This window comes from Piliocolobus tephrosceles, chromosome 4, assembly GCF_002776525.5.
Source record: "Piliocolobus tephrosceles isolate RC106 chromosome 4, ASM277652v3, whole genome shotgun sequence".
NCBI classification, from domain to species: Eukaryota; Metazoa; Chordata; class Mammalia; order Primates; family Cercopithecidae; genus Piliocolobus; species Piliocolobus tephrosceles.
Window position 1 is genome coordinate 150,126,097 of NC_045437.1, and position 12,110 is coordinate 150,138,206.

Sequence of the window (12,110 nt, forward strand, 5' to 3'; positions counted from 1 at the left end):
CCCTCCCCCCCACCACCCACACTGACTGGATGAAGGTTTGCTGCGTTTCAGGGTGCTGCAAGCCTCGACGAAGGCTAACCAGAGCCCCCTCTCTCTCCTTTTCTTCTGTACCCCGCTGGGCTTGCCGCAGGAACTGCTGCACCTGGAGTTCAGGGCAGGGAAAGGACAGCACATAGTTCCCAGAAAGCAAGTTCTAAGTTTCTCTCTGCCCACTTCACCTGTGAGCCTTCCAATATCACACCACCTCCAGAACTTGTCATTCACACTAATGCAACTAATAAGCATCTACCTTGCAATGGAGTGGACAGAGAATCAGAACTGAGTTCTAATACCATACCTGCCACTCACTCCACATGGGACCTGAACCTAAGTTTCCTCACCTGAAAATGAGAATAACAATATCTACCCTGCCTTCATACAAGGTTCTTTCAAGGATATTTAAACCTCTCAGCCTGGCAAAACCTACTCCTCCAGCCATTCTCCTCATGCAACCTACACTCTAACAACAACTAGCATAACATTAGCTTTTTTTGTTTGTTTGTTTGTTTGTTTTTAACACTTCTGAGCTTTTGCACATGCTATTCCTTCTGCCTGCATACCCTCTCCAGCTTCCCACTCTTTTCAGATTTCTGCTCCTCATTCCCTCTGGGAAGTTAGCTCTTTTTGAGAGACTTAGGAGTTTCTCTTGTTCCTCATGTTTCCTTCCCTTATGACATGTCTTCTTCACTGGGCTGTGAGCACCTCAAAGAAAGGGACTTCATCTTTGTGTACCTCAGTGACCAGCACAGTGTCATGGCATAAAGTAAGCACACAATGGAATAGTACAACCTAGAAATAAGTTGACAATATATATGTCAACATAGTATGTACGATAAACTATGTATGTAAACATAATACAAACATGGGGATACTCAATGCTTGCTGAATAAATCCTTTCATTCACTCATTCAATAAATACTAAGCACTTAACTACATGCCAGATAATGTGCAGGCAACCGGGTTTTCAATGATAACAAATAACACAGGATCTAGGTTTTCCTGCAATTAAAGTCTAGTTGGAGAAATAACAATAAACAAGCCATTAGATAATGATTAATATTTTACAAGAAACAAGTAGGCGGCCAGGCACAGTGGCTCACGCCTGTAATCCCAGCACTTTGGGAGGCCGAGGCGGGTGGATCACGAGGTCAGGTGTTTGAGACCAGCCTGACAAACATGGTGAAACCCCGCCTCTACTAAAAATACAAAAATTAGCCGGGTGTGGTGGCGCGCGCCTGTAATCCCAGCTACTCAGGAGGCTGAGGCAGGAGAATCGCTTGAACCCGGGAGGCGGATGTTGCAGTGAGCCGAGATCATGCCACTGCACTCCAGCCTGGCGACACAGCGAGACTCTGTCTCAAAAAAACAAAACAAAACAAAAAAAGGCTCTCAAGACAGAATACCAAAAGAAACCCACATTAGACGTAGCGAATGCCAAGGGCTTGAGACACAAGGGTCCGATATATCGTTGCAAGAACTGAAAAGGGGACAGTGGCTAGGATGAGAAAACTGATAAAATTAGAGTTAGGAAGAGGCTAGACCATGCTATGATTTGCAGGGCACAGGAAAGATTTTGGTCTCCATGTGTTTTTAAAGGACGTATTGACGGCGACAAGCATAGATGCAGGGTGACCTTTTAGGAGACTGCAGTAGCATCCAGAGAGGTGGTAGTGGTGGCAGCTTCGATGGTGAGGCATGTAAAGACTCCAAAGCTCTTCAGGAGGTAAACAACTAGGACTTGATGATGGACTGATATGGGGTTGAGGGTCAAAGAGTTGTGCAGGATGATTCCCCTGTTTCTGGCTTGACCCACTGGATGCATGGAAGTGTAGAGTGGATTGCGTTCAGGTTTGGGGCAGACCTCGAGTACTCCCGGGAGTCTGGCGCCAGCGGCGTGGACTCCAGCGCACCTTGCCTTGCCCTCTCACCTCGGCTTCCCCGAGGATCGCAGCCACACATCCCTCTCCAGCTTCCTCTGGGACGTCTTCTCTCAGCAGCCTCTTGCTGACCAGCTGCTGCTCCCTCCGCGCCTTCCGCAGTGCTGGGGGCAGAGGAGCCGGCTGAGCGTGGGAAGGACGACCGCAACCCAGATCCCACGGCTGCAAGCCTCAGGTCTCAACCTATCTCCGACCGCCACATGCCCCCGCGCTCCCTCGGCCGCCCACACCTGCCTCCTGCTCCCGCCGGCGGCGCCGTAGCTCCTCCACCCCGCAGACCGTGGGCCTAAGGCGGCCCTGCCGTCGGCTCCACATGGTGGACCAGGAGGAGGAACGCCGCAGGAAACAGCCGCCACAACGCTCCCAGGGGCGTAGACGATGGCACCGACTGCGCAGACTCAGCACAGGGCAGGACCAGGCCGGGAAGGCGCCAGGAGCGGGGTGGGTGCTGGGTGAGGGCGGGGCTCGGCGAGTGGACGCTGCCCGGGGACGGTGGGCGGGGTGAGGGCTAGCGACGCTGCACCACCAGACCAGAGCCAGAGGCGGCGCTCTGCCTCTGATTGGTCTTAATCAATTTTAGGGAAAAAAGTCACTCATCCCTTACCTCGAGTGCCCCAAGCCAGCGGTGTCACAATCTACTCAGCAAACACAACTTCCCCACCCACAATGCGCTCTAGATGAACTTTCAAAACAACCCTGAACTCCGGGAAGCGCCACGATGCCATTTCACCATTAATGCGGATCCCGCTGATAAGAGCTGCCAGAAACACTTGAAGCGTCATTGAATTGTCAACGAAGAGTCAAACTCTGTAAAATATTTGAAGAGACTTATTCTGAGCCAAATATGAGTGACCATGGCCCGTGACACAGCCCTCGGGAGGTCCTGAGAACACGTGCCCAAGATGGTCCAGTACAGCTTGGTTTTACATATTTTAGGGAGATATGAGACTTCAATCCAATTCATTCAAGAAATACACTGATTGGGCCGGGCGTTGTGGCTCACGCCTGTAATCCTAGCACTTTGGGAGGCCGAGGCGGATGGATCAACTTAGGTCAGGAGTTTGAGACCGGCCTGGCCAACATGGTGAAACCCCATCTCTACTAAAAATACAAAAATTAGCCGTAGTGGTGGGTACCTGTAATCCCAGCTACACCGCAGCCTGAGACAGGAGAATCGTTTGAACCCGTGAGGCGGAGGTTGCAGCGTCATTGCATGCCAGCCTGGGCTACAAGAGCGAAACTCCGTCTCAAAAAAAAGAAAAAGAAAGAAAGAAATGTGGGATATGATGAGGTTTCTCTTCAAATAATTAGATCAATCTTTTATTCTTTAATTCATAGTACCACACACACACACACACCTTCTTTCCCCTTTTTCTCCTTTTTTTTTTTTCCTTTTTGCCTTCTTTAGATGCCCAGGCACGCCACAGTACCAAGCGTTATCAGTACCAGCTCACATTCCTTTCTTTATTTGGAAAGAGGACTAACTTTGTAGTTCATTACAGGCACCCCTTCCCCTTCCTCTCCACTTTCTTTTAAGTGTCCACCTTATCTAAAAAATTCAAGTGTTTAGCCAACAGGGATTAGTTTAGATTGTTTGACCCGCAGGACTTGCATCAGGAATAAAGGCTCTCGTGCCCCTTTGTTCAAGTGTGGTCTCATGGCGACTGGCCAAACAGACACCCCTCTGCACGGAAGTAAAATTGCTTTGCTAAGAATCCTTTGTTCAAGTGTTCAATTTCCCTTAGGATTTTGGGCGTTGTTCCTAACAGAAAGAAGGAAAGAAAGAAAGAAGGAAAGGAGGAAAGAAGGAAGGGAAGGGAGGGGAGGGGAGGGAGAGAGAGAAAGACATTGGTTTGTGGGACAACACAAGGGGGGGACAACTCAAAGTGAGGCGGTGGGGGGGCTTCCAGCTCATAGGTAGGTTTTAAATTTTTCTGGTTGACAATTGGTTGACTTTCTCTAAAGACCTGAGATCAATAGAAAGGAATGTCTGGGTTAAGATGAAGGATTGTGGAGACCCAAGTTCTTATTTGCAGAGGAAACCTTCAAATCCTAGGCTTCAGAGAGACTGGGTTGTAAAATGTTTCTTATCAAATTTAAAGAATTTAAAGTCTGTGTTGATGTTAACGCTGGAGAGGTATAATGAGGCATGTTCAACCCCCACTTCCCATCATGCCCTGAAACAGTCACTCCGTTAAATTTTAAAAGAGCCCTGGCTGAAGAGGAAGTCCATTCAGATGGTGGGGGTTGGGGGCAGGGCTTAGAATTTTATTTTTGCTTTACAGAATGTTCACCACAATGACCGTTAGCCTCTTTTATATGTGATGAAGATGAGAAAGATATCATTATTTCACTTCTCTGCATAAAACTGAGTTCCTATAATTTTTAGGATAAAATCTTTTACCAAATGTTGAGCGCCACTAGTCTACTGGGCACTAAGGAAACACTAGTGAATAAAAAACCATGTTCCTCACACTCAAAATTGGAATTGTGGCCGACTTAGCCCTACATGGTCTAACCCCTGCATACCTCTCCAATCTGGACTCACCTCTTCTGGGACCTTCTCTTTGTTAACAAGCCCTGCTCTTTTTCTCCTCCACCCCACTCCCACTCTTGGGGGAGGCTCTTGCACAAGTTGTTTTCCCTGCCTGCACCCTTACGTCTTCTCTCTACCAGCATCCTTCCCTTAACAACATTCTCAACATCTCAAGTCCAGTGTCACATACTCAGAACCATTGTACCAATGACCCAGCTTCTTCATAACCCTTTTCACAGCTATCATTAAGTTATGGTATAATTATTTGATGTTGTCTCCTTCCAGACCCCCTTGGCAGCTCCAGGAGATTAGGGTCCTGGTGGCACCTAAGAATTTTTACGGGAAACCTCTAATTTTTAAAAAGCTATATAACTTAGGCAAAGGTTCAATTAAGCACAAATCTAGGAAAAAGGATATTCTTAAAACCAACTTCTTTCCCTTGAACTTAATTCTACCCCTTGGAGTTAATCAATGAAGTCTGCAATCTCTTCCACAAAACAGCACATTAAAATATCTACAGACCATCATTCTATCCTTAATATCTTCTCTCCCAGTATCCATCCATCCATCCCCTGGACAGCCATTTATTGAGCACCTGCTGTGCACCATGCTCTGGCCAGGGACAGGGCCTGGATCTTGATCCCTTCCTCATGCAACTGTCTGGCTTCTTTTTTTAATTTTTCAATTTTTTAAAAAATTTTAATTAAAAAAATTTTATTTTCTTATTTCTCCAAGAAAAACTTTTTATTTATTTATTTATTTATTTATTTATTTATTTATTTTTATTTATTTATTTTTTGAGCCAGGGTCTTGCCCTGTTGCCCAGGCTGCAGTGCAGTGGTGCAATCATGGCTTATCACAGCCTAGAGCTCAGCCTTAAATGATCCTTTCAGCTTGGCCTCCCAAAGTGCTAGAATTACAGGCATGAGCCACTGCACTTAACCCAGGCTGGCTTCTAAAACCCACACTTGGCTGGGCAAGGTGGTTCATGCCTATAATCCCAGCACTTTGGGAGACGGAGGCAGGTGGATCACCTGAGGTCAGGAGTTCGAGACCAGCCTGACCAACATGGTGAAACCCCGTCTCTACTAAAAATGCAAAATTAACCAGGTGTGGTGGCACATGCTTGTAATCCCAGCTACTCGGGAGACTGAGGCAGGAGAATCGCTTGAACCCAGGAGGTGGAGGTTGCGGTGAGCTAAGATTGAGTCATTGCACTCCAGCCTGGGCAACAAGAGTGAAACTCCATCTCAAAAAAAGAAAAAAGAAAACAACAGCAACAACTACAACTAAACCCACACTTACTCCAGGTGGGGAAGATGAAACAAGTTCCCAGCCAAAAGCTATATTTTGCCCAGTGTCTGCTCAGACAGCTACAGCTGCCCGAACTGCCTTTCTGTATCTACCTGTCTGGAAACACTGTTAACTCTGTAAGAACCAGCCCCAGGTCCTGTCTTGTACAGGGCTGGCTGTTCCTTTCTCCAGACCATGTTCCTCTCCACCTCCGTCCTCCTCCCCCAACAACACAAGCCTTTGGTTTCTCTTCTGTAAGAGCCCTCTCCACTATGGACTGAAGTTCTGGGTTCATGTTTGCTCTACCCACCTCCTGGAGCACTTCAGGGATTGTCTTGGTTATGTCTGCATCCCAGGGCTTTCTACCAACCCTAGTACTCGGTAGACAAATGGTAGATATTTGTGGAATCAAGCTGTGAGTTGGAGATCTTTGCAGAACCATCACTGCCCCTCTTAACTTGCACCTCCCCACCCCTAAGATGATGAGGTGTCGGCCGGGCGCGGTGGCTCAAGCCTGTAATCCCAGCACTTTGGGAGGCCGAGACGGGCGGATCATGAGGTCAGGAGATCGAGACCATCCTGGCTAATACAGTGGTCTCTACTAAAAAAAATACAAAAAAAAAAAACTAGCCGGGCGAAGTGGCAGGTGCCTGTAGTCCCAGCTACTCAGGAGGCTGAGGCAGGAGAATGGTGTAAACCCGGGGGGCGGAGCCTGCAGTGAGCTGAGATCTGGCCACTGCACTCCAGCCTGGGTGACAGAGCGAGACTCCGTCTCAAAAAAAAAAAAAAAAAAAAAAAAAAAAAGATGATGAGGTGTCAGACTTCAGGGGCCTGAGTTCTTTGAATGCAGACTCTGAGAAAGAAGACTAGTCATCAAGACTACACTGAAAAGATGTGGTTCTGTGCCAAAGGCTTTACTCACAAACAGGTAATACTATCATCTCCATTTCACAAAACGGAGGCCCAAGTCTCACAACCTCAGTGATAAAGCTGGGATTCCAAGACTGGCTGACTTTGAGTCAGATATACTCACATCTTGGTCCTCAGGGATATCACAGAGGCCTGGCATGGCACCAGGGCATAGCCCAGTGCATTAGGGTATGCCCAACAGGACCCACAGGGGGCAGTGATGAGCCTTCTTGTTTGGACTAGGGACAAATCTGCAGCTACTTCTCAATTAAAGAGGAAGTGGGAATTTAAAAAAGACTTTCGGTCAGGCACGGTGGCTCACACCTGTAATCCCAGGTTACACACCTGGGATTACACACCAGGTTACACACCTGTAATCCTAAGACTGAGCACTTTGAGAGGCTGAGGCGGGTGGATCACTTGAGGTCGGGAGTTCGAGACTTGCCTGACCAACATGGAGAAACCCCGTCTGTACTAAAAATACAAAATTAGCCGGGAGTAATGGCGCATCCCTGTAATTCCAGCTGCTGGGGAAGCTGAGGCAGGAGAATTACTGGAACCCAGGAGGCGGAGATTGCAGTGAGCCCAGATTGTGCCATTGCACTCCAGCCTGGGCAACAAGAGCAAAACTCCATCTCAAAAAATAAAAATAAATAAATAATAAGAATACAAATACAAATAAAATAAAAATAAAAAAGACTTTCAGGCCAAATGTGGTGGCTCTCGCCTGTAATCCCAGCACTTTGAGAGGCCAAGGCGGGCAAATCACCTGAGGTCAGGAGTGCCTGGCCAACAGAGTGAAACCCTGTCTCTCCTAAAACTACAATAATTAGTTGGGCGTGGTGGTGGGCTCCTGTAATCCCAGCTACTTGGGAATCTGAGGCAAGAGAATCGCTTGAACCTGGGAGACAGAGGTTGCAGTGAACCAAGATCACACCACTGCACTCCAGCCTGGGCAACATAGCAAAACTCGGTCTGGAAAAAAAAAAAAAGACTTTCATATAGTTCTTTCCCCAGCGGTCTAGGGATGTAGACCTGTGAGGGTTGTTGTAAATGCATAGCTCCTTATCCTCTGGGACATTCGCTGTTTTTTCGTTTTGTTTTGTTTTCTGTTTTTGTTTGTTTTTTGCAAAACTGGTGAGTTACTAATTAATCCTCATTCAACATAGTCCCATCCCTTCCTTCCTAGGGCACAGAGATTGTACTGAGAGGAAGGCAGGAGAGAGCAAGGTGCAAGTGGGAAAACTGGTTCAAAATACCCTGCTTCACAATTCAGGACAGAAAATGGATACTGTAAGTGACCAAGCGACTTGGCCAATGTGTCTCTGTTAAACATCTCCACTTTTAAGAAAGTTATTACTTAATCAAAGGTAATAACTTTTAAAAAAAGTTATTAACTTTAAGAAGAAAGAAAAAAGTAATAACTTTAAGAAAGTTATTACTTAATCAAAAGAAAAATTAAATTACTTAATTTTTCTTCAGAGCAACTTCCTTTTCTTGAACCTAATTCCATCCCTTGGTGCCAACAGATGAGGTTCACAATCTCTTCTCTTCCACAAAACATCCAGTTAAATATCTGAGGATAATCAGGGACTTGGATTTGGGTGGCGGGAGATCAACATAAACCAAGACAAGGAAGAAGTCAAAGAAACGAATCAAGTAGAGTCTCTGGGATACAACGTGGTGGTTTGGGGGTTTGCATAGTGCAGAGTATGGTACTGGCCTAAGGCACTGAGGATCATCTCTTTCCCATACCCACCAGAGACGCCTTAGGCGCCTAAGTCATCAGGGCATTCACCGCCTGGGGCGCTTGAGTCATCAGGACACTGCCAGGAGACACAGAACCCTAGATGCCCTGCAGAATCCTTCCTGTTACGGCTCCCCTCCCTGAAACGTCCTTCCCTGCAATATTTCCAAGAAAGGAAGGGGGCTGGCTGGGAGGAAGAGAGGTGGGGAGGTGATCAGGGTTCACAGAGGAGGGAACTGAATGACATCCCAGGATTACGTAAACTCTTAGAGACAGTTCACAAGTGTTCACAAATACCCAAGTGTGAAGCCTGGAAGCTGGCGGGTGCCGCTGTTTAGGAAAGAAGCTAGAGCCCTTCCAGAGCCTGTCCGGAGCTCAGAGGCTCGGAAGACTTATCGACCATGGTGAGTGTAGGGTCTTGGGGTCGAACTCGTGCCACTCGGGAGCCACAGGGGTCGGATGGGGCCCCCTAGACCTGTGCTCTCTCCCCAGGAGCGCGCATCCTCCTTGTTGCTGCTGCTGCTGCCGCTGGTGCACGTCTCTGCGACCACGCCAGAACCTTGTGAGCTGGACGATGAAGATTTCCGCTGCGTCTGCAACTTCTCCGAACCTCAGCCCGACTGGTCCGAAGCCTTCCAGTGTGTGTCTGCAGTCGAGGTGGAGATCCGTGTCGGCGGTCTCAGCCTAGAGCCGTTTCTAACGCGCGTGGATGTCGACGCCGACCCGCGGCAGTATGCTGACACGGTCAAGGCTCTCCGCGTGCGGCGGCTCACAGTAGGAGCCGCACAGGTTCCTGCTCAGCTACTGGTAGGCGCCCTGCGTGTACTAGCGTACTCCCGCCTCCAGGAACTGACGCTCGAGGACCTAGAGATAACCGGCACCATGCCTCCGCTGCCTCTGGAAGCCACGGGGCTTGCACTCTCCAGCTTGCGCCTACGCAATGTGTCGTGGGCTACAGGGCGTTCCTGGCTCGCCGAGCTGCAGCAGTGGCTCAAGCCAGGCCTCAAGGTACTGGGCATTGCCCAAGCACACTCGCCTGCCTTTTCCTGCGAACAGGTTCGCGTTTTCCCGGCCCTCACCAGCCTAGACCTGTCTGACAATCCTGGACTGGGTGAACGCGGACTGATCGCGGCTCTCTGTCCCCACAAGTTCCCGGCCCTCCAGAATCTAGCGCTGCGCAACACAGGAATGGAGACGCCCACAGGCGTGTGCGCTGCACTGGCGGCGGCAGGTGTGCAGCCCCACAGCCTAGACCTCAGCCACAACTCGCTGCGCGCCACCGCAAACCCTAGCGCTCCGAGATGTATGTGGTCCAGGGCGCTAAACTCCCTCAATCTGTCGTTCGCTGGGCTGGAACAGGTGCCTAAAGGACTGCCGGCCACGCTCAGAGTGCTCGATCTCAGCTGCAACAGACTGTACAGGGCGCCGCGGCCTGACGAGCTGCCCGAGGTGGATAACCTAACACTGGACGGGAATCCCTTCCTGGTCCCTGGAACTGCCCTCCCCCAAGAGGGCTCAAAGAACTCCGGCGTGGTCCCAGCCTGTGCACGTTCGACCCTGTCGGTGGGGGTGTCGGGAACCCTGGTGTTGCTCCAAGGGGCCCGGGGCTTTGCCTAAGATCCAGGAGAGAATAATGAATGGGCTCAAACTGCCTTGGCTTCAGGGGCGTCCCATCAGGACGTTGAGGACTTTTCGACCAATTCAACCCTTTGGCCCATCTTTATTAAAATCTTAAACAATCGGTCCGTGTCCTTCATTTAACAGACATTTATTGGATGTCTGCTATGTGCTGGGCACAGTGCTGGATGGGGAATTCATCATACTTAGGCTTTCTTCATCCTAACTCCCTACGAAACCCTACCTGTCCTCCCCAAGAAAAGAACTGCGGAGATAGAAGGAGCCAGGAAAGGACCCCTGGCTAGGGCTACATGGGAGAAACAATGAGTGTGTAGTCAGGGCTTTCTGAGCAGATTATCGGCATCTGGATTAAAAGATACTTGAATGATATTTGGAAGATACAAAATATTTCCTCTCCTATGCACTTCCCAAGAGCCAACTGCTCCCTTTCAAAGGTCATAAAACCCACAGCCATTTGCTTATTTCCTTGTTCTCTCTCTCTCTCTCACACACACACACACACACACACACCCTCCCTCTCCCTCTCTGTCTCCCTTACCACTCAAGGAAGAGGGACAGCCTCCTATCCTGCACAAGCTCTGAGTTTCATAATATTAGGGTTCCTCTCTTGTAAACCTCTCTACACCCGGAGGCTTTCACTGTGTCACTCCCCGACATAATGGGGAATTTGGGCCTGGGGAACTGACGCAAGATGCAGTCGGTCTCTGAATTAGAGATCCTGTGTTCTGTTAGTACATATATAGATAACCTTTTCAGGCTGACTCTGATTGGCAAGTAGGATAGCATCTCAGACTCTTCAAAACTTCAAAATAAACAGGATGTGTCTTCTAGTCCACATTACCTCAGAGACCTAGGGTATCAGCCATCAAGAGGTGCTGTTTCTTCTGATTCCCTTCTTCATTTCAATAAGGAGGCAGCAACATCTATTAGAAAGCTAGACGCCTGCCTCTCAGGGAGCATGGGAGAGAGGTGGGAGGAGGTATATAGGCCCAGCACTTGCCTCTGGCCAATGTCCAGAGCTACACAGATTTGAATGGGGAATGGAAAATAACATTGATAAGAGAGTTACAGACATTACCAGAACCAGACTCAAACTATGTCAGAAAACAGTTCAATTAGCTGGACACTCACTGGAATGTTCCTAAGGGGCCTTCAACCAGCCAGTTGGGAGATTTCAAGTATCAGATAATTAATCATCTCAAGGCAGTTTTCCCCCCTACCCCTTGAATAGCTCTGATCACACTTCATCAAATGGTTACAGAACCCCATTTCACCTCAGGCCTTGTGCTAAAGCCTGGAATACAAAGATGAATCAGAAACATCCACGCCCTTAGGGAATTCCAATCTAGTGGCTGGGGGAGGGGGGTGAAAACACTAAAAGACAGTTTTTTATGTGTGAGAAATAACTATGAGAATATATATAAATTTCTGTTGGTTAAGCCACCAGTCTATGGTATTTTGTTATGGTAGCCTGAGCTGACTAAGGCAGTAGTGGAGATGTAAAATATCCCATTGCAAAAAAAAAAGAAAAAAATTAAGAGTAATAACCATCCTAGCTAACACGGTAAAACCGCATCTCTACTAAAAAAAATACAAAAAATGAGCCGGGTGTGGTGGCAGGCGCCTGTAGTCCCAGCTAATCGGGAGGCTGAGGCAGGAGAATGGCGTGAACCCGGGAGGCGGAGCTTGCAGTGAGCAAGACCACAGGACTGCACTCCAGCCTGCACGACAGAGCCAGACTCCGCCTCAAAAAAAAAAAAGAAAAAAAAGAGTAATATTATCTGGGCCAGGTGCGGTGGCTCACGCCTATAATCCTAGCACTTTGGGAGGCTGAGGTGGGTGGATCACGAGGTCAAGAGATCGAGACCATCCTGGCCAACATGGTGAAACCCTGTCTCTACTAAAAATACAAAAATTAGCTGGGTGTGGTGGCATGTGCCTGTAATTCCAGCTACTCAGGACGCTGAAGCAGGAGTACCGCTCACTCTAACCTGGGAGGCAGAGGTTGCAG

The 12,110-nt window shown here is 48.5% G+C and overlaps 2 protein-coding genes across 13 annotated transcripts in view; one reads left to right on the plus strand and one right to left on the minus strand.

The window, feature by feature from the left end:
- The window catches only part of TMCO6 (transmembrane and coiled-coil domains 6), an 11,890-nt gene extending 3,611 nt beyond the window's left edge, over positions 1-8,279 (minus strand). For 3 of the 12 annotated variants that reach the window (XM_023194608.2, XM_023194596.2, XM_023194618.1), the window contains exons 1-5: positions 3,113-3,171; positions 2,581-2,783; positions 2,207-2,455; positions 1,950-2,080; positions 27-142 (exon numbers count right to left, since the gene is read on the minus strand). In XM_023194608.2, coding sequence (XP_023050376.1) covers positions 27-142; positions 1,950-2,080; positions 2,207-2,291 — 332 coding nt within the window. In that variant the 5' untranslated portion in view covers positions 2,292-2,455; positions 2,581-2,783; positions 3,113-3,171. Of the gene's footprint in view, positions 1-26; positions 505-1,672; positions 1,852-1,949; positions 2,081-2,206; positions 2,456-2,580; positions 2,784-3,112; positions 3,172-8,181 lie in introns of those variants that run through there. The other 9 variants (XM_026454463.2, XM_023194624.1, XM_023194600.2 and 6 more) reach the window with 8 other exon arrangements.
- Positions 8,280-8,617: 338 nt separating this feature from the next.
- On the plus strand, positions 8,618-10,202 carry CD14 (CD14 molecule). The gene is made up of 2 exons (XM_023194678.2): positions 8,618-8,865; positions 8,954-10,202. The coding sequence occupies exons 1-2, from the start codon at positions 8,863-8,865 to the stop codon at positions 10,076-10,078; spliced, it is 1,128 nt and encodes a 375-aa protein (XP_023050446.1). The 5' UTR covers positions 8,618-8,862; the 3' UTR covers positions 10,079-10,202.
- The last annotated feature ends 1,908 nt before the right edge of the window (positions 10,203-12,110 follow it).